Here is a 23815-nt window from a genome sequence, read left to right as displayed (position 1 = left end):
TTGTTTACTCTCAAATGATCACAGATCAATCCATTACTGTTATGAAATAGCAATGAAGTGTATCACAAATAGAGCTGCAACTATTGATTATTTTAGTAATCAATTATTCTGACAATTGCTAGTGGATCACAAAAGCAGCTTAAGACACTTTTATTTTACAGAATTTGAATTAGACGAAGCTGAAACTGCCACTTGACTTACAGATAAAACATATTTATATCCAAAAGTATTTTTCTTATCTTAAATGCAAACTGTATATATGTTTTGTACAAGTTTTGCTTAATTTCCTGTCTGAATGTGTTGTTCTTTCAGCAAATGGTCTGTTTCAGAATACCTATACTTCAGTTTTAGATTAATCAATTACTACATCAGTTGACCATTATTTCAATAATGGATTAATCACGATTAATCGTTTCAGCCCTAACCACAAAATAATTATCTTAGAAAAATATGTTCAGTAAGTTGATGTTGCATCTTTTCTCAGATTTTGTACAATCAGCCTGAAAATTCCTCATGATTTTGACCAACTTATTTTAGACACATTTTTAGATTCTACAAAACCGAAGAGTTGAAAAACACCAGGATTTTTTCCAAGACTTTGGTTTATAACTGTGTAGAAACCTGGCAGTCTGAGGTTAAAGGTCAACACACTGTCACCTATTTATAGTTGAATCTCATGATTCATCAATAAATAAATTCTCTCTCATTGCTTATATGTTGTATAAATGCTAAAGGACGTTTGTAGCTCAGTGTGTTTACAGATACAAACTGATGCTGATTAACAGTTTGTGCTTCCAGAGGCTCTCACCTCTGTCCGGGCCCATGGGTGACTGGTTCATGGAAGAATGCATCATGCTGTCCGACTGGACGCTGGGCGGCCGCGGCGGCATCTGGTTACCTGGGCAACAGCAGAGACACACCGGCTCAAGACAAACAAAACAAAACAAAATTTCAATCTGCAAAATTTCTTGCTCCTAAAACGGCTGCAGCTTCTACCTGGCACAGCAGCGGGGGACAGCGGGCCGCTGCGAGACGGGGTCACGCTAGCCGGGGAGCCCACGGGGGATGGTGAGGGTCCGCGGATGCCTGGCAGGTGGGGCGGGGTGTGTGGGGAAAAGGGCGACTGGGCCGGGTTGCTCTGCTCGCCCTGACTGCTGGACACACCGGAGGTGCTGACGCCCGGACTCAGGACGGCCTCGGTGCCGGTGGGCAGGTCATCGATGGAGCCGGACAGATCCTGGGAGGGCGAGAGAGAGCGCTGCAGTTCAGGAGGGGGTGCAGAGGAAAATCACTTCTACCACCGAGTTCACCGCTTATCATAAGTTTTCCATCAATCCGTCCAATCACCTGTGATTCCTCCTTTTCTGACCAAACACAGCTGCTGAATTTTGATCAATCCCATTCATCCCCTTTTAATTTAACTTCCTATTTCAATTCATCTCCTGGAAGATGAAACCATGTGTGACGCTAAATGTTTTGTCTTTTTTCATGTTCTGTAGGATTTGCTTTTAACTTGGAATTGATCCTTTGCACTTTGACCCCTGCTCAGGACGTGACTTTATCTGTATTAAGGGTAACATTTCAAGAAGGTACTTCTAATTTGTTATTTGCATTTTAAATATTAAATAAGTTAAAATCATGATTTTTTTTGTGTGTGTTTGGTTTCCTGCTCTTCAACTTCCTTTAATCCTACGACTAGCTGTCTTTGAGCCTGCAGACGGGAATGTTTAATCCTTGCTTCACGTCCGTCTATATGAATTAACATTTAATGCATCAATCGAAAAAATCCGTTACAAAGAGGAAAAGCATATATAAGTTGCTCTGGATAACAGTTCATAGAATCAGCCAAATTATGGAGAAAAAAGCAAGAATTATACTCAGGACACAGTTTAACACTGGCTCAGACACTGACACGGGTAAGGTTCATAAAACAGAGGATGTTTTATTTCATGATCCAGGGTTTCCCCCCACTGTGTTATATTTACTTGCACCCCCAACAGGCTAAACACTGTTTGCTTGAGTATCAAAAATAAATAAATAAATAAATATCTATATATATATATATATATGCATAGCATATTTTAACAAGGTGTTATATCTTAAAACCACAAGAAAGCTTGTGCCTTCTAAGAAAGCACAAGCTCATGCTGTATTTCATACAGTCATAAAACACACAGCCAACAATTCAAATATTAAATTTTGCTGTCAATACACGTCAGATTGTTGATTATGTTTCACTGATTATGATCTGACCTGAGGTCAGGTGCTTTTTTTATTGACTGAAACTCCATAACCACTTCCTGTCTTTTCTGCTCGAAACTCTTAACAACTTCAGCAAATAAAGTAACAAGGATAAAAAAAATGTGGACACTTTGATTAGGATGAAACAACTGAAGTGCAAAAAATGCACATTTTAATAGAATTTTTTTATGTTAAAACTATAGTTGGTGTTTATGGATCTTCCAATGACATAATTAACTAGTAATATTTTCAAATTTTCTGTTAAATAACGGGTGGCTGGATGACGGCTCTACCGTCCCTAACACCGGACTCAGCAGGTTTTCTGGGGGAAACCCAGATCACCTGACCCGACACTGCAGTTTTGCTCAAACCTGGAGCAACATACACACACCATGCATCCACATTTACTGGAGAGAAACTAAAGCAGTGGATCACAATAAAAAGCACAGACAACTGAGTTTTGATGTGCTAAAATATCAGCAGCATCTCTAGTTTCCATTTAAAAAAAAAGAAAAAAAAATAGCTCCACATTCCTCCTGGAAGTCTGATAATGATCCATGTTGGCAAAGAGAACTGCGTCTGTATGAAACAAGGGGGATTGGAGGGAGGCGGGGGGGGGGGGATTTTTGAAGCAAGTCATCTCAGGAGGCAGCAGAAATAAGTGGTGCTGGCCACAGACTCTGCTGCCATGTGGTGTTGTTATTGAGACTCGCTGGCTGGGACGCAGAAACAGGGAGGGAGGCGGGGAAGGAGGGAAGGCAGCCGGCGGTGATTGTGTTAGCGGGAAGGTGAGTGTTTACACATCGGCCCGTCACGTGGAGAACATGTGCTCGCTCTGAAATGCAAGCTCATCTGCCAGTCACACCAGAGGAGGAGAGAGGAGGGGAGGTGGGGGGAGAGAGAAATCCGACGGAGGAAGGAAGGGAGGAAAAAAAAAAAAAAGAAGCATGCTTTGGAAAGTGGCCAAGTATTCCCATAGAAATCTCACACTCGCATGCTGGCTGCAGCCCTGAAGCCGGCGGTTTTGCACTTGAAACGGCGCCCGTTGCTATTTTTGGGACGTGACCTGATGGAGGAACCCCAGAGGGAGTGACAGGAGGAGAACGCTGATTCAGAATACACCCTCCTCCTCCCCACCACCACCCAGTTGCCTCTACCCTCCCTCCCTTCTAAGAAAGCACAAGCTCATGCTTTCCTGGTCTGAGCCGGGAACGTGGCTCCTGTAAAACCCAGGAGAATAACACAGAGGGGGATTAAAGGAACAGTCGCACTCCAAGGTGGTTCCAACAAATCTTCATGAGGGGATAAAAAGAAAAGAAAAACAAGAGTTTTCTGTGTAGCAGGAGATCTGTGCCCACTTTGCAGCAGCAGCAGCAGCCTGGTCAGCTGACTCCCACCCACCCCTCTGTTTGTTTCCATCCAGCAGCCACCCACCTCTAAGGAGACATCACAAGACTGGTCATCTGACGGAGGCCTCCACCTCCCCACCCGCCACCACTTCAGCTCACTTTCTTATGGACGGACACTATGGCTGGGGCGACACGGCTTAGAAATAATATTTAAAAAATAAATAAATAAATTCATGTCTGATCTGATTTTAATTGCTTTTTATTTTTTGTTGTTGTTTGGCTCGCTCTCTTTTCTAAGAAAGAAACAACAGGAAACATGTTCAAAAGGCAGGTTTTATTTCAACCAGCTGTTTGACGGCGTGATAAAGGACAGGTTACCAGAAGCTTTGGTTCAATTATGAGAACATACTCATAATATTAGCAGAAAAAAAAGACAATTTTACCTGAAAAACATTTCTTATAATTAGGATAAAAAAGGTAGTTATCAGCAGCTCAAGCAGCGTGGCTTTTTTCCTCGAAATGGACTCGCTTGTTTCACTCTATTGTATAAAAGTCCAGCTACTGATGATAATTTGATGCTGATGTGTTAAAAGATTAATTATTTCCAGAGCTGTAAAACATAGACATGCCCAACATTACTCTTTTTAATTTTTGTAATTGGAAGTTTTATAAAATTACTACGTTATTCTCCTAATGTTATGACTTTATTCTCAAAAATAATATTATTAATAAAAATAATTCTTAGCCTGGCCCTAACATTCCATCATAGAGTCGACGTAAATTATAGTAAGTATTTCTATAAAACTTATAGTAAAGTCTAACTTCAAGAGATGCTCAACATTCCTCACGTTAATGTTTTGTTTAGGAAGTGAAACGTTGGCATTTGGGGAAAAGAGTGAACACGTTCACACGTCTGTAAAATTGCTTTTCAGGGAATCTCTCAGTTGTCAGTTTCAGTTCTGGTCAACATAACCGCCTACACCAACATAACTTTTGTTTCTCTTGTGCTTTGACAGTGACTGAATGAATACTATTCAAATCTTCCGAATCGTGTTTCCACAGTTCATCCAGACGTTGTTCTAGGTGTACTGCATTGTTTGACAGTGTGGATGAGGACTCACTTAAAGCAAACAGTGAGCACTCAGTAGCTCAGTACTCAGAGCTGCTTTTACTCAAGTCAGAACCAGGCAGGTTCTCAATATAAAATGACAGACTATGTAAGTTGGCCGGTTGGACGGTAAACAAATCCACTGAGAAATCAGGAAGAGAGTATGAAAAAAATCTGCTGATCATCCACCATCAGTTATGTAACCATCTGCACTACAACACAAGCATAAATCAGGAGGAATAAAATTAAGACATTGAAAATGTTGATGAATTTCAGACAAATATAAAGTTTTTAATCAGACTTTGAATCAGATGTAGAAAATGGTCATTGTAGAAAATCATGTAGTTAGATAATAAAAGGCTTGTTTCTCTTTAGCTTCGTTTTTTTTTTGGTTGCTTGCTTGTTTGTGTTGCTGGAAATGTCCCAAAACGATGTGCTGCTGAGTTTTGTGGCAACGTTAAAGAACAGATTCTGAGTTCAGCTCAGAGATGTGCCACAAATCCATATAGTGCAGACAAACGTGACAAACTTGCAGGCATAAACAAACCTCCCTGTTATCCTTAAAAAGAGCCTCAAACAGGAAGGCAGGAACTGAGGCAGAGCCAGGTTAGCAGGTTGTTCTGCGCTCTTAACTAGCCTGGCTAACGGCTGTTATCCAGGAAGTCTGTTCACTATCGCTTTGGCCAGTGTTATAAGAAACAACAGAACTTTAGACGCCACATATGTTCAACAGTACGACAACCAGATAACCAGGTCGGAAAAAAGTTTTAATTAAGAAAAAAATCCTGAGGGAGAGGGAAGTAGTTCAGTTATGCTAGTTTGACTTTGACAATCTTAACATGTAGACGAGATGCGGAATTCTGTGTTTCGGTTCAGTTACAAAATAAAAAAAAATAAAAAAGGCGACACACACACAGCAACTCTGACAGATGGTCAGTAGAGCAGGAGTTTAAATTAGCTAATCTACCACCACAGTGTTAGAGTAGCTAAAAGCAGTGGCAGCTAATCCACAGTGATCACTTATCAATAATCGCAAAATAAACATCAAACCTAAAAACATAAAACTGTAACGGATTGGATGTTCTGTGTGGGAAATGTTGGAGTGTTTAGGTGCTGAATCCTGAAACAAAGTGGTGTTGATGTCAGCTGCTAAAAAAAAATAAAAAATAGTGTTTTTGAGTTATTCCTCAACAGTTTTCCTGTGTTAATTTTCCCTTCGCTGTGGTGCATGTCAATACATTATTAATACCTACATCTCTAAATTTCATTTAGTTAACGGAACTGTTATACCGTGACAGCACGGCTATGGGTGGTATGTAAAAAAAGAATTGTCTTTTTGCCCTCTGGCGTTGTGCGCATGCGTCAAATTTCCAGACGTAAACAATAATATGAACCCATATGGACGTGACACAGATCAGGTCTTTTGGGGCATGAGAAGATTGCAATTGGTCCGCTCAGACCGTCATGAAAAAGTCGGATATGGATCGCAGCCGCCTGCTGTGTGAACATAGCCTAAAGCAACATATGGAGAACTTCATAAAGGATTTAAAAGAGTCAAGAAGCAGACTTTCTATCCAAAGGTCTTCACTTCACTTCACCTTTTAGATTTGACTCAGAAGAAGAAGAAGAAGAAGAAGCAGCAGCTAGTGAGAACTTTTCACGAGGGACCAGAATCAGATTAGGGACACCGTCTGAGAAGCCTGGCCTCTCCTGTTTAATGCAAACATCAAGGTTTTATAGGAATAATAATACATAATTCAATAGCGACACAACTAAATCTAATCCCCCCCAAAAAAAGGGTGGAGGTTTCCTTCTTCAATGTGAAAACAACGCAACCAACAAACCTATCCAAGAGCCTACAGCGGCACATATTGTATGCATGGCTTACAAAGTGAGCTCTCTTGACATTCTGTAAATATCTGACAGCTCTGATTCCTCAGCCTGGCTTGGCAGAAGCATTGTATACTACACACACACACACACACACACACACACACACACACACACACACACACACACACACACACACACACACACACACACACACACACACAAGCTCCTACCTACTCCCACTCTGCAGTCATTGATTTTTCCTAACTCAATACTGCACAGCACCAGCCTGTTCTGCTGACTGCACAAGCCGGACAGCGAGCGAGCGACGGGAGAGAGAGAGAGAGGGAGGTGGAGAGGTGGGGTGGAGGTGGGGGGCTGGCAGTTGATGCTGTTGCTGAGGGTTTGCTATTCAACAGTCATTATTAAAAGCCAAATGATGAGGAAAACGTGGAGCAGGCATGAGCTGAGGGCCGGCTAAGTAGGACTGATGCATATACATATATATAAATGTGTGTGTGGTAATAATGAGCTCTGAGGACGGTCACAGCAGCATCATCTATGGTTATTACAGCAACTGATGATGGGAGTTTAGTCTGAAAACGTGGATTTTTTTTTTTTTAACATTCAGGGAAAATGTGGAAGCTGAGTTGTGGAGAGAAGGAGAGAGCTGCAGGTCTATTCTGCAGGAGGCTCACTCTATGGCAGCCATTTTGTGCCTTTCCCAGCACTGCCTAACATGGAACTACAGGGCTGAGAACTGCTAAACAGGATCCATCATCTCTTAATATCTGAGAGATGTTAAGAGATGAACCTCGCTCCAAAAGACGATGCCTGCGTGCTGAAGACGTAATAAAAACTAAGAGGTGTCGGTGAAACATCCTGGGACGGCGATTCGTTGGTGAAATTTTGGAAAACAGCGGATGGTGTTTAGTGTTTCCCACTATTCCAACGTTCTCCGCTGCTCCTTCTCAGCGAGCCTGTGCCGTCTCTGAGTCATCTCCTCGGCTCTCCGCCGTCCTAATGTATTCCATTTGCAGATTACTTCACTGAATCAATCAAGCCTGAACAGAGCCATTAGTCTGCCCTGCCTACCCTCCACTCCACCCCGTCCCTTTTTTCTCTCCATTCCAAAGTGTGAGAAGCAGAAAGTAGGAGCAAAGAGGCAGTAATGGAACGTATCTTGAACATCTGACTGTGGCCAGAGCGGGTGCTGCTGGTGGTGTCCGTGTTCAGACGTCAGGGTTTCAACTGAAGCTCGACAAAAAGCTAAACCTCGTCAACTTCAACATTTTCACATTTGTCGTTTTGCATTTTGCACAAACTGCAAAATGTCTTATTTGGATTTTGTGCTTCACATGTCAAGTTATAGTTACAAAAAAGAAATTGTACACACTGTTTTAGGATTTGTTTTTTTTGTTTTTCTTGTGTAGCACACTTTTACGTTTCATTCACACCAGCTCCGTCTAATTGAACTTTAGTTTTGTTTGGTGAGGTGTGAATGCACCTCACCAAACAAAACTGAAATGAAATGAACTACTGTTGAAATGAACTCTGGTGTGGTTCGAATGCATATATGAACGCCAAGTGCACCAGAAAGCACTCCAAATTCAGGAAGAGGACTACAGTTTTGGTTGTATTCTGGGTAGATACAACCAAAACAGCCAGCGCTAGTGGAAGAAATGGCTCATGGTCTTTTACCAACCTCTAAAATCTAACGCCACTCCATTTTTCTTTACATTTTGTGAAGTAGAAAGTTGGACTCAGCATCTTTGTCAAAGCTTTTTGTGTCATTTTCTTTAGTGGTTCTTGGTGCAGCGCCCCCACAGGCAAGGAGGGGAACAGTTAGAGACACACTGAAGTGAAGATTTCTACCAAGTACAGATGCAGGGGTCTTAATACAAGACCCCACTTTCAAATTGTGCAAGAAACAAAAATCAAATAAAATCTCAACAACAAACACATTAAGGTTTGTGGTTGTCGAAAAAAAAATGAAAAAGTTGTAGACGGGAATCCTTCAGTGAGGCTCTGTGTACATTAAAGCCTGAGCTCACTCCCTTCATTGCAGACACATGCCTTATTAGGGGAGGGGAAAAAAACCTGGCTGCATCTCAAGTGCTACCATGGTTACTCTGATCCATGTGGTTGACACATTAGAGCCCCCCCCCTCACCCCCCTGTCTGTCTATCTCTGTGAGGCCTCCCTGCGTGCCTGGCAGGGTCACGGTGCAGTCAGCGACTACAAAAGAAGAAGCCTGTCATTGTTACAGGAAACGCAGAAGCACCAAAGCGGCGCTGCTCCTCCTCCTCCTCTTCCACCACCACTGTCATCGTCATCATCATCACTGCCTGCACTTTAATTACACACACAGCCGCTGGTCCTCTTATGCTCAGGAGGCCTCAGACTATCAGTGGACAAACATGAGACACCAAAACATCCAGCATCCCTCACGTTTCTGTTTATTTCCTGACTGGCTTTTCCTGCTCAGGGTCAGCTTTTGAAATCAGAGACGGGTCACTGGAAGAGTCGCCTCTTCTTCTCTGGTAAGCACAACGTCAAATGAGACTCCACGCTCCAGCAGGGGAAAGTGCTGATGTGACACATTGTCATCAGAGCGCGATCAGAGTGGAGCCCGTTTGGTCCTGAAGCAACTCTGTGACTCTGGTGTCAAACGTCAGTAGGGACAAAATCCAGAGTTCGGATGGGGAAAGTGGACCTGTATGCGCCTCGGCCAGCTGACCTGCTGACGCACAGAGGCCTCGCAAGTCCACCGAGGGATCGGTGGAGGAGGGAGCCAGCTCTAACCCAACCCAACACCCCCCCCCACCATCAACACCGTAGCTCAAGGTTTGCAGGATTGAGCACAACCATAAGGGGGCACTCCCACCCTACTACTATGAGGGAAAGAAACTGAGGAAGGAGCCGAGGCAAGGCAGTCCCCCTGCCTGGAACAGCAGCAGCCATTACAGGCGTTCACACAGGATGTAGAGGGACTCCTGGGCCCATCAGGGGTCTCCAACCACGACTGAAATGATGTCAAACATGACGACCGGTGGGCTAGTGCTTCGGAGGAGGACGACACCCACCAGGAACCAGGAATGTATAAAAGCAGAAACTGAATTCAGTGTCTGCACTGTGCTCAGATTCCTACCTGAGAGAGAAAAACTGAAGGATATGAAGTATGACTCTTAATCAATGAGGAGGGAGCTTTTTTTTTTTAAGGCTTCTCATTTGCTTAATTGAGCTTCTCTGTGTGGGGGAGAAAAAAAGTGGGGAAACACTTCAGCAGAGATGCTGAAGAAGAGGAGGGTGGAGGGGGGCAATGGCTGTGAATAATGAGGAGATGGTGTATGTGTGTGTGTGTGTGTGTGTGTGTGTGTGTGTGTGTGTGTGTGTGTGTGTGTGTGTGTGTGTGTGTGTGTGTGTGTGTGTTGTGTGTGTGTGTGTGTGTGTTGTGGTGGAGGCCTTTTGTGGAGATGACAATAGTAGCAAGGAGTCCCAGGGCAGCGCACAGATGCCCCAAGTGAGGCAGGCAGCTGCCCAGCCTGAGGTGAAGGCTGCTGGGATACGGAGGTCCAAGCAGAGGAGGAGGAAGGTGGTCTGTGGGGAGGCTCCAGACCCCTAGAGCCAGATTGACTGCTCTCCTGGACCGACAGGGCCCCTCCCCTCTTACTCTAACACAAACAACCCGATGTGAAAGTGGGAGCTATACCAAAGCACATGACTGTTAGTGAACTAACTAGGAAGAGGGAAGATTTTTCTATGTATACAACATGAACAAGGGTTAGAGTAGGGTTAGGAGATTAGGGGTAGGATACTAGACCAGAGATACTAGACGTGGAATATTTGGGGTAGGATACAAGAGATAGGATATTAGGTGTAAGATACTAGACGCAGGATATTAGGGATAGGAATGGGTAAGATATAAAGGTTAAGATATTAGGGATAGGGGTAGCAGGAGTTGATTTCATCATGAAGCTGCTTTCATTCATCCAGCCTCAGCAGCTTTTTTTTTCCAGCTCACACAGGAGAAAGCAGAGGACAGACAGTGCTGCAGTCAGCCACAGTCTTTGTGCTGCAAAACTAGCTCAGCCCAGCAGAAATGGAGGCAGAGGGGAGGGGCATGTGAGTGTGTGTGTGTGTGTGTGTTTGTGCGTGTTTGTGTGTGTGAGAGAGAGAGCGAGAGAGTGAACAGAGAGAGCTAAACGAAAAGAGTGTGTTCTGGGTGTGTGGAATATCTTGCAGAGAGCGAAGCGCGGTTTTCTGCAGCCGAGAAACAGTCCGAAACGCCGCACTCCCGTCAGCAGATTGAATTTCCTCAAGCACGTTAATTAAAAATCATACAGAGGAAAGAAGAGAGAGGGCAAGGAGGTGGAGGGGGGAGAAACAGAAAGAGAGAGAAGGGGAGGGAGCAAGAGGCGCCCTGGAACCTGAATGAGACACGTCCACACAGGAAGCCAGGGCCCCAGAATAGCAACAGGAAGCTGGCCCCGGACTCTGAATTCTGTCAGCGTCAGAGGCTTCGCAAAGCAGGGCTGTGCTGCACGGCGTTATGAAAGCTGATTTACTGAGAGAGGAGAGGGAAAGAGAGAGAGGAGGGAGGGGAGGAGGCAGGCGGCAGAGGGCACGGGCGAGGAAAAGAGAAAATGAGAATTTAGACTGAAAGAAGAATGAGGGAGAGAAGGGATATAGGTGTGTTAAACGTGGAGAGAAAGAGAAATGCAGGAAAAATAAGATGATGGTAATGTAGGGAAAGCTACAGAGGGGGCAGGGACTGGAAGGAAAAGGGACACGAGGAGGAAAAAAAAAAAAGAAAAAAAATCAAAGTGGGCCGGGCCTTGTCGGGCTGATTGCTCCAGAGCTATGTCGCAAAAACAAGCTTAGCTGCCGCAGGAGAGCCGAACTGGGCTGGGCTGAGCGGGGAGCGCAGGATGGAGAAGGGGGTTGGGGGTGGGGGGTTTAAAAGTGTAACAGGAAAAATAGAAGATCATTTAGTTTCACATCAGGAGGCTTGGTACATAAAATTAAAGGTCATTAAGGCAGGGGGAGCTGCTGCTGGGAAGTAGGTGGTCTATTGCAACTGCACAGAATAACAGCATTTCTCTGGGGGGGGGGGCAAATGGTAAATGATCCAGTCAGAAAATTAAAGGGAACAATTCTGCATTAACCCAACATGCATTTTGTCTTTAACGCATCAAAATAAAAATGAAGCAAAAGCTGAACCTGCTTTTATCCCCCCCCCCCTAATGTTCACAAGAAACTCAATTATACAAATACTGTGGGAAAGTTTGGATCATATTTATGCTTACAGGAGATGCATATAAGTTATTAACCGCCAGCAAACATCAAACACGTTTGCTTTCTAGTCCAGCAACTGAGTTAGTCTTTATTCAGATCCACAATCAAAGTCTCATTTCCTATGCTCCTGTATGCACCGTTAAGCAGCCGCTAACAACAAGACCAGGCTGGATGGAAACTATTATTAGCCTCTAGAAGTTTGAAAATGAAAAGGACAAACTCAATACGTCATGAAAATTTGAGATGCAACAACAAATTGTCTGGTTAGGAAATCCAATAATCATTTTTTATTCTGCACCAACGCAGTGTGCACCATGCGTTGGTGCACACTGCTCACAGTAACCTTAGAAATGTTTGAGATGCAAATGTACCTGGAGAAAAACACTTGGCATCGGCTCCTTCAGGGAACTTTTTAACCTTGATTACTCTGAGCTCAGCTTTATCAGATTATCATAAACTCAATAATCCCAACTTTTTCATTGCTAAACCTCAACAGTCCGAGTTGATCACAACACTTTTTGCTGCGGAAGTTGTTTAAGAGGAAACAACAGCCTCAAGAAGCTTTTTAAAGGAAACTATATTTTCTACTAAAGAATGTTGGCTTTTCATTCAGGCTTGTATTTGCAGAAAATTCACTTAATTATGGATTTTTTTTGTGACGAAGCGCATCTAAAATACTTGGGAAAAAAATTCAGCTTGGGAGGCTGAAATACTTAAGTGCAATGCTACTTGACATAATATTAGTTAGCCTTTGTAAAGCCACCAATCCAGGAATAGCACTTATTTTCCTTGGTGTTGATTGGCTGGACTCTAAAGAGTAGAGGAAGACAGTAGCTGTGTTTCCATTACAAATGAGTGCAAATCTTTCTATATTCTATTAATGCTGGGAAAAAAAACAAACACTATTTCACAATTGTGGTGTTTCCATTAAATATTTTATTATTATTTATTTTACATTGACTGTTCTATTCCTAATTGCACTGACTGAACAAATTAAAGTCGTGTTGTTTTTACATATTTGACCAAGCTTGTGAAGCTACTGGTGGATTTGATGTGTTGGTGCAGAGATAGCAAATAAATTTGTAATTCAGTTATTTATGTCTGTGGTTTTTTTTTGTTTGTTTGTTTTTTTTTTTAAAAGGAAATGTTTTAAGTGAACTCAGATGACTTTCTGTATCAGACCGGCTGATACTAAACCTCATATCCGCATTGGTATCGAAAGTGAAAAAAGTGGATTGTTGCATCCCAAACAGAGACCAGAGATCAGATACTGAAATCTAAATACTATGTTTTTATTACTGATTGTTTGGTGATCACATGTTACCCAAATGGCTAACTGCTAGAAGTACTAAAAATAAAACAGCTTTCTTTGTGAAAAAGTTGAGTGTCAGAGCTCTAACTACACTCACAGGCATTATCAGACGGCCTTACTACTGTAACTGTGTTCGATTCTGATGAAATCATGTAAAAATGTCGGCTTCAGAGTTGGTGAAGGGAGAAAACTGGATGAATGACAGCTGCAGCACAACTACAAATGTAGGAAGTCAACTAGCGATATCTCAGCTAAATGAGGTGTTCGTTCATCATTAGTCAGACAGAAGTGTAAAACCTACACAAAAACACTTAACTTAAAAGTTAAAAACCTGTCACGATGAAGCTCAGGTCTTAGTTGTTAAGGCCAGAGTAATCCCGAGAAACGAGGGGCAGGACACGGGAAGACCGAAAAAACAACTTTGGCCTGAGAGTGTGACCAACATGTGACCTTCCTCTCAAATCTGAAGCACTTTCAGGCATGTCAGAAGAGCGGAGCGCTACAAGAGGAGGGCGGTGCTGCCTGGGATTAGCCCCTCAGGGTGCACAAAAGACCAGAGAGACGACAAGAAGGAAATTTTGTAAGGGGGTGAGTGGTGGAGCAAAGAGGGAAGGAGTGAAAAGAAGTTAATGGTGGTCTGGTAGTTAGTTCCCTTCCTATAGGCTGACAACAAGCGGAAGTGTCACATCCAGAGAGCAGAAAAGCCCGGCGGTGACGACAAAAGGCTGCTCTGCTTTCCATCTGCTCCGGGTCTGCCTTCCAAAACAACTCACACCCCTTAAACATTTACACAGACGCAGACTTCAATGGATCTTAATGAAACTCATCTGAAATAATAAAGTAGCAGCTGCTCCGGAGTTTGAGTTGAACAATTACTCAGAATTCTAGTCAAATTCAAAAATACTTATATATATATAAAATAAAAAATATATGAACATTTTTCATCCAAATAAGTTTAAAAGTCATTGCGGATGGTGACGCTGTCTCTGGTAGCAGTAAGTCTTGCAATGCATCAGAAGAAGCCTCTGACTGAAGACCTGCGGCATGCTGACAGCTCAGTTTTCAGGCAGTAGAAACAATATTCCACAGTAACATGTCCGGGATGATACAAAGGGTTTTCAGCCAGCACCGCTAATCAACTTAATCTGTTTTCACCACTCCTCTTAAAACCTCTGTCTGGATGTTTGGTCAGAAAATCGGGCAGCATTGCCCGTTATGACAGATGGTTTAAACGTCTTCCCCCCCTTCTCTGCTCTTTGGTCCTTCTCTTTATTCAGCCTCCCTTTCAGCTGCTCGGGGACTTGGGGGCATAGGTAAAGTCTTGCTTTACCTTTTTATGCTTGTAGCTGTGCCATAACACTGCCATTTGGCTAACTGATAAAAGATTTCTGTGAGGTAAGACTGCAAATTATTTTAATTATTGATTAATCTATCAATTATTCTAACGATTAATAGATTGTCCTGATGATTAATCGATTGTTCTGGTGATTAATCGATTATTCTGGCAATTAATCAGGTAAAATATTGGCACATTCTGCAGATTTTTTATTTATTTAATTAGAAATAAAATAAAATGTTTAAATTAACAAATAATTCTATTCCTTTCCAAATTAGAAAGTAAACATTTTATCTCCTAAAATTCAACAACAGTGTTCCTTTTAGGGCTGTATTGATACAATAATCTTACGATATGATACACAATATTCTGCTCACGATGCGATATATATTGTGATATTCTGCAAACGATACAATTCAATACACTTTTGCGATTTTCTGAAAGATTTTAGAGGGACAGAGTGATTTTGGTGACATTTTGTGACTTAGAGTTGGACTGAATTCATTTAACTGAAAACTGATTAAAAGCACCAACTACACAATACCTGGCTCTGGTTGGACATGGACACAGACTTAAAGTCGACAGCTGGACAAAATGAATTAAAGAAGTGGTGAGAAAACATGTTTCTTTTAATTGAACCAGTACAAACTGTAGCTTACATGCATTTGTAAAGTAAATAAAGTGCACCAAGTAGCCTGCTCTGAATAGTTTGATACCTTTTTAACCTTGACACTTAACATCTGAACGAATCACTCTAAGCCTGATGACCTAATCACTCTCCTGGCGAAGCAAGCAGTGAGTGAGCAAGGTGACAGTTGGATGTTAGTATACTTGCGGATGAATATCGATTTTTTTCTAGGAAAGAAAATATCGATATATATCGCAAAATCAATATTATTACACAGCCCTAGTTCCTTTAGTGTCGGGTCATTTGTGCAAAGGATACCTCTGCAGCTAAATAAATACTTCTGACAACATGTGAATAGCTCGGCTCTTTCTGCTTGACTTAACATCAACACAGTGTAGGATTGATCTGCTGATTATCTGTTGGATTAACAGATTAATTTGGATTTCGAAAGGTGCTTGAGATCTTTTTTTAAACAGTATTTTGAACCAGGTGAAGCTAAAGCTAGGCCACTTGAGGCGCTCTGGATAGCACATATTTACAAAGGTTTATATATATATATATATATATATATATATATATATATATACATATTTAATGCAAAATGTATACATTCTTTGGCTTAATTACTGCTCTGACGGTGTTGTCCTTTCAGCAATTGGCCTTTTTTTTAAAGACTGTATACCATAGTTAAGAATTAATCAAATTAGCTAATGGTTATTCCAATAATTGATTAATCGTGATTTATCGAGTCAGCCCTGTTTAGAGGAGAATAAAAAAAACACCAAGTGATTTCTCACCTGAATACAGAGTTCAGTTTTAGAAGGCTTGCTATTCCTGACAGCTAAATGATCCACACTGACAAAACAGCAGATCCCTCCTCACTGTATTTCTCAAAAAAATACTTCTTTGGCTCATGATTCCATTTAACCCCCAATTCTCCTGCTTCCACTCTTCTATTGACAACAGGCCGTACTGAGTTTTATTTAGAAGCGTCTGAGTTCAGGGGACAGAACAAAGACATAAGCCACATATTTTAGATTTTTATTTGTAAATCGTGTGTATGTAGTTTTTTGTTGTTTTTTTGCCACCTGACTGAAGGTCGTGATGTTGTGTTACTTTGTGTTGGTCCATCACATGGACTCCAAACAGATTACACTGTATGTTTTTTGGTTGTGACATTACAAAAAGTGTCAAAAAGTTCAAGGTTTTCTTATCAGTTTCTGTAAAGTTATGAAATATTATTCAGCAAAAGAAAGAAAAGCCATTTCTACGTTCATAACAAAGCTTCCAGAAAATATTTGTTGAAAACACGGCTGATTGCGCTGAAAGCTCCCACCGGACCTGTAGGAGACATTAACCAACTGTTTTCACAAGCTGTGCAGCACTCCTTGTGAAGAGCAAAACCCTTCATGAGGAAAACTGGTGGAGAGCCCTTTTAATCAGCAACTAGGGTTATTCATTACAGACCAAGTCAATAATGTGACTCATTCAAGAGGACAAAAATGTCCTTTTTTTTCCCCTCCTCACAGCACTGTATTCACTTTCTTTCCTAGAAACAGCGTAAACGTTTGTAGGTCACAAGAAGATCTGGAAACCATGAGGACTTCTACCATAGCCGCATTGCTTTGGGTCCAGGCTTTGTTACGTGTTGCTCTATGTTAGCTTAATGCATTGTAGTGACTTAAAAAAAATAAAATAAATTAAAAAAAAACGTAAAAAGATTTTAGTTCACACAACAGCAGCTCTGTGTGGGAAACGGTCAACAGTTGAACCGTTAATGTGTCCCAGTACCAAGGTGCAAACAAACCAGGAACCAGTTCAGCCTGCTCAGCTAGTTCCACGACTGCTGCCTGTTCTTTTTGTTGTTATTTTTACTTCCTCCCCCTCTATCCACAGCTCCTCTGTCAGACTCAGTTTGTTTTCCTAACCTGCAACGTCTAGAAAAAAACCAAACTCTTCCACAGCCTATGTGATGCTAGCTTTCTCTGCTAGCCAACTAGCCTGGACGAGGCTATGGAGAAGCTAAATGCTACTTACCCCATTTAGCTGCTTTAAGCAACAATCTGAAACTTGTCCATGCCTTGGCGGATATTTGTCCTTCAATATTATGATCATAAACAGGAACAAAAAAAAAAAAGAAAAAAAAGAAAAAAAAGAATTTAACTTAATATTTTAACGTGGTTCTAATCTATAGATCACAAAGTTTCCATTTCTTTAACTGTCTCAGTGGAAGCTTCTAATGAACGTAGACGTCAGGTAATAAGAAAGAATAAAGCAAAAATGTGAAATAGGATCCGAGACTAAATGAACTATATTAACTATATTCTAAGTAGCGTTTCAGCAACAAACACCTAAAGTAGCAGTTTCTCATTCAAACAGTGGAATCTTAGGAGCATTATATTGATTCAACTAGATAAAACATCTGCTTAGAAACAAAGTAAAATACCTACTATAAAGCTATAACTTTTAGACTTTTTTTTAAAAGTGGTTTACTCTGGTTTATGGTTACCATCTCAAAGGATTCAATGTAAAAGGCAGAGTACACTCAAGACAGACGCTGGTTCCTCTAAAATGACAGGAACCTGAAAGATTTTAAAGGTTAGGACCATTTACAGCTCCGGAAAAACACAAGAGCCCACTGCACTGAACTCCATTGAAAACCTCCTGGTTATTCCACCAAATATTGATTTCTGAACTCTACCTGAGGTAAAACATTAATATTGTTGTTTCTAAATGAATATGAACTTGTTTTCTTTGCATTATTTGAGGTCTGCATCTTTTTCGTTATTTTGACCGTTTCTCATTTTCTGCAAATTAGTTCAAAATGTTGGCTTGGAATTTCGGAGACATGTCATCAGTAGTTCATAGAATAAAAGAACAATGTTCATTTTACTCAAATATATATCTATAAAAAATAAAATCAGAGAACCTGATCATTTTAAGTGCTCTCTTCATTTTTTCTAGTGCTGAAGACACGCTGCATATCACCATTTACATCCGGAAATTTCATGCATTCGCACAACGTAAGAGGGCAAAAAGACGATTCTTGTACATGCTATAGCGGCGCTGCTGCCATAGAACAATCCCGTTAAAATGAAACTTGGAGAAATAGGTGTTATCCAGAGATTCACTCCACAGCAAGTGGAAAATAACGCAAAAAAACGTGGAAAAAACACCTAAACAATCTAAAACCACTCATATTAGTCTTTTCTCTCACTCCTGGCGTTGGCTACGCTACACACTCAGGCTCTTTGGTAATGTCACTGTGTTCAACTCAAAGGTTGCTAATGAATAATCTGAATGAAACCGTTTGTTTTACTTTTAAACATTTTCTTTACCATTTTCAAACATATGTTTCAGTTCAATGAACCATCTATCCTTCAGAAATATTTGCAGTTTTCACATTCTTGACACCGTTCCTGAATCAGCTGAATGCCAGGTGCAGCAGATATCCCAAGTGAACATGAACTGAAAACACCTGTAGGAATCACCCCAGCTGTTTTTTTTTTTTTTTTTTTAAACCAAGGCTGTCGGGGGTCTGTTCCCAGGCACTCTGCTCTAATCTGCACCCAAATGTGTGCGCTCCACAGGGATGGATGGGAGGAGGAGAGGAAAAAGGATTGGTTTACGTCTTCCTTAGGAAGATTAATGCCTCTCTCAGCCAATCACACGGCACTAATAGGGAATCCCTGAGAAGTCAGGAGGGTGGGGGGAACAGAGGAAAGCTAAATAAAAATAGCACTAGTCCAATGAGCTTGGCCCACAGAGAGATGTATAAATAAATAAGAGAAATAAATAAAAGAGAAGGGAAACACATCCTGAGGGCATCCCCTAATGGCGTAGACAGCTCTGCCTCCCTCCGTCTCCAACATCTCCGACTCCGACCAATCATTCACACTATTTAAAGTTATTTGCCTGCAGTCCCTCAACCCCCCCACAACCCCTTCTTTCCTTCCTCGCTCACTTTCATTCTCTCGCATTAATGATCTCATTTCTCACTCTCTTTCCCCGAGGCCCAGAATGAGGTTAGCGCCACAGTCTGACCTATAAACACTGCCATGGAAACTGCAGCGTGTTCCAGTGAGGGGGGGAAGGCTAGGGGCTTCTCTCACCTCTATCTCAGCCAGAGGGCCGTCGCTAAACACTTTCTCTTTACTTTGGGTTCGCGCTCCGAGTATTTTGTCCCTGGAAGTCGAGCAAAAACCTGCGAGCTTGTCTTCACGTCAATCACCTAGAGCGCTCTCTATTCTCTCTGTTTTGATCTGAACCAGATCTGGTACCACAGAGTTAATTCTGGAAAGATCCACCGGCTCTGCTGCCACCTCCAGAGATGTCTGCTCCGACAGCACTGTGAGGATTGGTGCGCATCGCGCCGTTTCTTTGACATTTTGACACAAAAACGTCGGAGTAGTGGCTCGAGCCGGGGCTGGTGGTCCAACCAGAAAGACTTAGAGGACTTAGAGAAAGCGTCTTTGGAGGAAGACCCTCCGCCCACCGAGAGGAATAGTGTTCAAATCAAAGTGTGTCAAAACAAGCATTCAAATGTTTGATTTTAAAACCACCTCACTCCTGGCTGGAAATTAGCAACTATGCCAACTAGGGATTCACCGATCCACTTTTTTCACATCCGAACATGTAAAATCAACAACTTTAATTTGCTCAGTATAACAGCCAATAAAAACAAACAATAAAGAAACTGAAACTGACAAAAAATAATAGATTGGATACCTTGGTCAAATATGCAAAAGTAAACCACCACAAACCTTCTTTCAAATGGATAAGAAAGTGCAATTAGGAATTCTAAATGTAATGTAAAATAAATAAATAAAGAATGACGTCGATCGGAGCACAAAGTATAGAATTAAACTGAATAGATCTGCCCTCATGGACTGGGAACGTTGTCGTTTTTTACAATACCAATCCGATATAAGTATCGGATCGGTGCATTTCTAATGTCAACGCATTAAACAACTAACGTCAACAAACATGGTTTACTGATGCATATTGAAGACAGATTAACTACTAAAATGCAACAGACTGGGATGACTTTCAGTTGAATCTAAAAAGGGAACAGTGTTGACTACATATCTCTTTCCCTTCAGGAAGTTGAGATATAGCAATTCCAACTATTAAAGTAAATTCACTCATAATTTGCACCAACTTCCAATTTTCATCAATTTTCCGGAATAGGATTTTGCTCGTACCAAAGGTTGCCGCTTCATAAAGGTATTTAAAAATGCTGCTTGCACTTTAAATATCCACCATGTTAAAATACTTTTTTGAAGGAAAGTTATGTGGAGCAATTTCAACATTTCCCTCTCATGACAAGAGTAATAGTGTAAAAAAAAATAAAAATCACAATTTGGCTGCCAGTTTTTTAAAAAAGGTGCCACAAAATCAGCCATTTCACAATCACAAAAAAATATTATGACATCCTAGAATGACTGATATCTGCTGTTCATTCAGGCTGATACACAGAGAAAACTAAACTTCAAACAAAATGAGCAACCCATCATCAAACTAAAGCAGTGTGCTGCTCAAGAAAACGTCTAAGTGGGCAAACAATCAGAAAAAACCCCAAAAACAACCCCACTGATTCATCACTAGCGCTCGGGTCACAGCTTATTTCAGGTTATTATTCCAATCAAGGCATTTTTAAATCACTGTCATAACTAAACTCTGATGAAACTCAACCCGCTGTTCGTCTACTATCTGTGTCAGCCAGAACCCCAAGCGAGATGTGAAGCAGCAATTTGCAACTAAATTCCTAAAAAAAAAATCACAGCTTGCAAAACAGTTCTAGGTAGAGCGCATTTTATTGAAACAGATTTGAGTTTTGGTAAAGCAAAGTGTAAATAAGCAACCTTATTCCAGTAAATGTAGTTTGCACACAATTAACAAGTCAAACAATCAAAGAATATTCTAGAGCTAGTCCAGCACTTCAAAACCCATAAAAGCTAGAGAGTGGAGGGCTCACCGGTAGACTGGACGGCCGACCCTGCATGCTGTCTTCCTGACCGCTCTTGTTAGGCTGGTTAGAAGGAGGAGCACTGGACTGGGAGCTGAAGGAATCCTGGGAAAGCTCCTGGTTAGAGAAACAGGAAGCAGATGAGCCGTTAGTGATAACTAGCAGTTTTTAAAACGACGGTATTGTATGTTTTCCAGGCACATACTGTCATCTTATAGAACAATGAGGTAACTGTGTTAACTTTAAACAAGAATTTATCCATATAAAATATTTTTATAGTTTAACGCCTTGAAATTGGGTCTCTGTCACTTTAAGAAACTCCTGCTCTTTACACTTTACCAGCATTGCACTGAGAAGTAGCTCCTATAATGAGCTCAGCAGATGTGCAGTTGTACCAGGTGTTTGCTAATTGCTGCCACTAGTCTGAAGGAGCAGAGTGGGGGAGTTGTGAGGGAGGGCTGCTCTGTGAGGTGGAAGCTTGGAAACTGCAGCTCAGAGAAGGAGCTTCATCCTTGAAGGCGGGGCTAGGTCCAACCAGCCGTTTTGTACAGCTTTTAACCTCTATAGGAGATTAAAAGATTTCTCAAAAATGCATAAAAGAATCAAAGCAAAACTCCAGGTTTGTATTTGATGAGGGAATAACATCATAACATGATGTAAAACACAAAAAAGTTGATTTTACATAATGCTGCCCCTATAAACATTCTAAAGAGCAAAGCTCTACTCTGATGTCCTGAAGGTGAAGGTCGTACCTGCGGAGGAGGCGGGAACCTCTGATATGGAGACTGTTGCTGTTGCTGCGGTGGTTGTTGCTGCTGTTGCTGTGGAGGTTGCTGCAGCGGGGGTGTCTGGGAGTAAGGTGACTGCTGGCTCTGCTGGCCGTGACCTGGGGGCTGCTGGGCTTGGGGTGGAGGACCTCCTGGTTGCTGCGGTGGTCCTTGCTGCTGTGGCGGGGTCTGCTGCTGGGGTGCCTGCCCTGGTCCGGTGGCTTGTTGGTAACCGGGTTGGCCCTGAGGCCCCTGCTGACTCTGGGGACCGGGACCCTGTTGCTGCTGCTGCTGCTGCTGCTGTTGAGTCTGCTGCTGCTGCTGAGGAGAGACGTACGGCGGCTGTCCTGCATGGGACTGTGGGGGCTGGCTGTAGGAAGGCTGTCCTGCAGCAGGTCCATGGGGCCCCTGGGATTGTTGGTATGGGGGCCCAGACTGGGTGTGTTGGCCCGGTGGTTGCGAAGGGTGACCCTGCTGAGAGTAGGGAGCAGCAGAGCTGCCCTGGGTCTGGCCAGAGTATGGAGGCTGCTGCTGGCCGGGGTGGGGGGGTGGGCCATGCTGGCTGTAGTAGCCCTGGTTCTGCTGGCCGTAACCTCCTGGACCTTGCTGTCCATACGCAGACATCTAGACAGGAAACAGTTCGGGTCCGGTTAGGCTCAATAAGTGTTTAAATACAAACTTCTAACTATTCAAACCATTTCAATACAAGATTTAAAATAAGGCGTTTAGGAGTGTACTCATAATCTAGGTTACGGGTGGGCGTTTATCGAATCGGACAGCATTAATCGTATCGGATAGCATCTACCATGATTTCTCAGTATGATAAGAATTCAGCTTTATTGTTGTTAGGCCTGTCACAATGACAAATGTTTTATGACTATAAATTGTGCCAATAACTATTGGATAATCGTTAATATTGTTGTTTTGAGACCATTTTCAACTGATATTGACATAATAGTGCAACTTTGCTCTCTCATAGACCAATGACTTTTAATTTTGTAAAGAACACTTAACAATGAAACTGGAATATGTTTTAATAATATCCATAAACACAACAAAAATAAATAAATAAATAAATAAATAAATAAAACTAACAAAAAATAAAACAAAGCTCCACTTACAACTAAAACCATAAATGAAATGGGTTATGATATTTCTGCAAACAAAATTGACCTTCAAAAAATAATAATCATCGCAATGGAAATGATCAAGCTCATTTTAAATTATGTTGGTGGATTATTTCGCCTGTACCAAAATATTAGAAGTGAAATAATGTGACAGTGAAACTAGAATCTGTTCATCAATATTATGGAATTATTGACTTAAAACAAGCTACTATGTTTTGCTGAAAAGTTACTTTTAAGTAATTTTGCGTTATTTCAAGTGTACTAAGATATTTTAACTACAAACTAGACCAAAATTACTTGGTAAGATTTTATGTTTTTGCAATGTAATTCTCATTTTTAAGGTTATCTTTCATGTATCTTGTAGTTAACTAGCTCAAATTCAATTCAGGAGGTCAAAGCTTTTGAAATCAGGGCATCTCTAAATGTTAAAACTTGGGAGATTGTGAAGGCTGTTCTATACTATATCCAGATGTGCGATAAAACCAATGTATTAAAACAGATTTTCTGCTAAAATGAGACTAGTAATAGAACAGAAGTCATGCAAAACCAAAATTTATGCTAAATCAAAATGTTTCCTAAAAAGGAATTTATACCTGAAGAACAGTTATGATAAACTATGCTTGAGGTATAAAGCACAGTTATGCTAAAACTTCAGCTTTAGCATAACTTCCAATGTGGGGAAAAAGACGCATGAAATTCTGTTTAAGCATAACTTCAGATTCAGCATAAATTTCTTTGTTAGCAAAAATTGTTTGAGCATACCTTTGGTTTTAGCATAAATTCTGATTTAGAAAAAAATTATGTTTTAGCTTAAATTCAGTTTTAGCATAAGTTCTGTTTTAGCTGATTTA

The 23815-nt window shown here is 41.5% G+C and overlaps 1 protein-coding gene across 1 annotated transcript in view; it reads right to left on the bottom strand.

The window, feature by feature from the left end:
• arid1ab (AT-rich interaction domain 1Ab) overlaps positions 1 to 23815 on the bottom strand; it is a 70463-nt gene that overhangs the window by 12784 nt on the left and 33864 nt on the right. The window contains exons 3-6 of the mRNA XM_014993273.2: positions 21823 to 22461; positions 21080 to 21187; positions 997 to 1237; positions 809 to 898 (exon numbers count right to left, since the gene is read on the bottom strand). Of these exons, the coding sequence (XP_014848759.2) occupies positions 809 to 898; positions 997 to 1237; positions 21080 to 21187; positions 21823 to 22461 (1078 nt within the window). The remainder of the gene's footprint in view (positions 1 to 808; positions 899 to 996; positions 1238 to 21079; positions 21188 to 21822; positions 22462 to 23815) is intronic.

Source organism: Poecilia mexicana, unplaced genomic scaffold (genome assembly GCF_051168715.1).
Source record: "Poecilia mexicana isolate PSO_F unplaced genomic scaffold, ASM5116871v1 scaffold_11, whole genome shotgun sequence".
Classification (NCBI taxonomy): Eukaryota; Metazoa; Chordata; class Actinopteri; order Cyprinodontiformes; family Poeciliidae; genus Poecilia; species Poecilia mexicana.
Note: the sequence above shows the minus strand (reverse complement) of the source record. Positions and strands in the feature narration are given on the sequence as shown.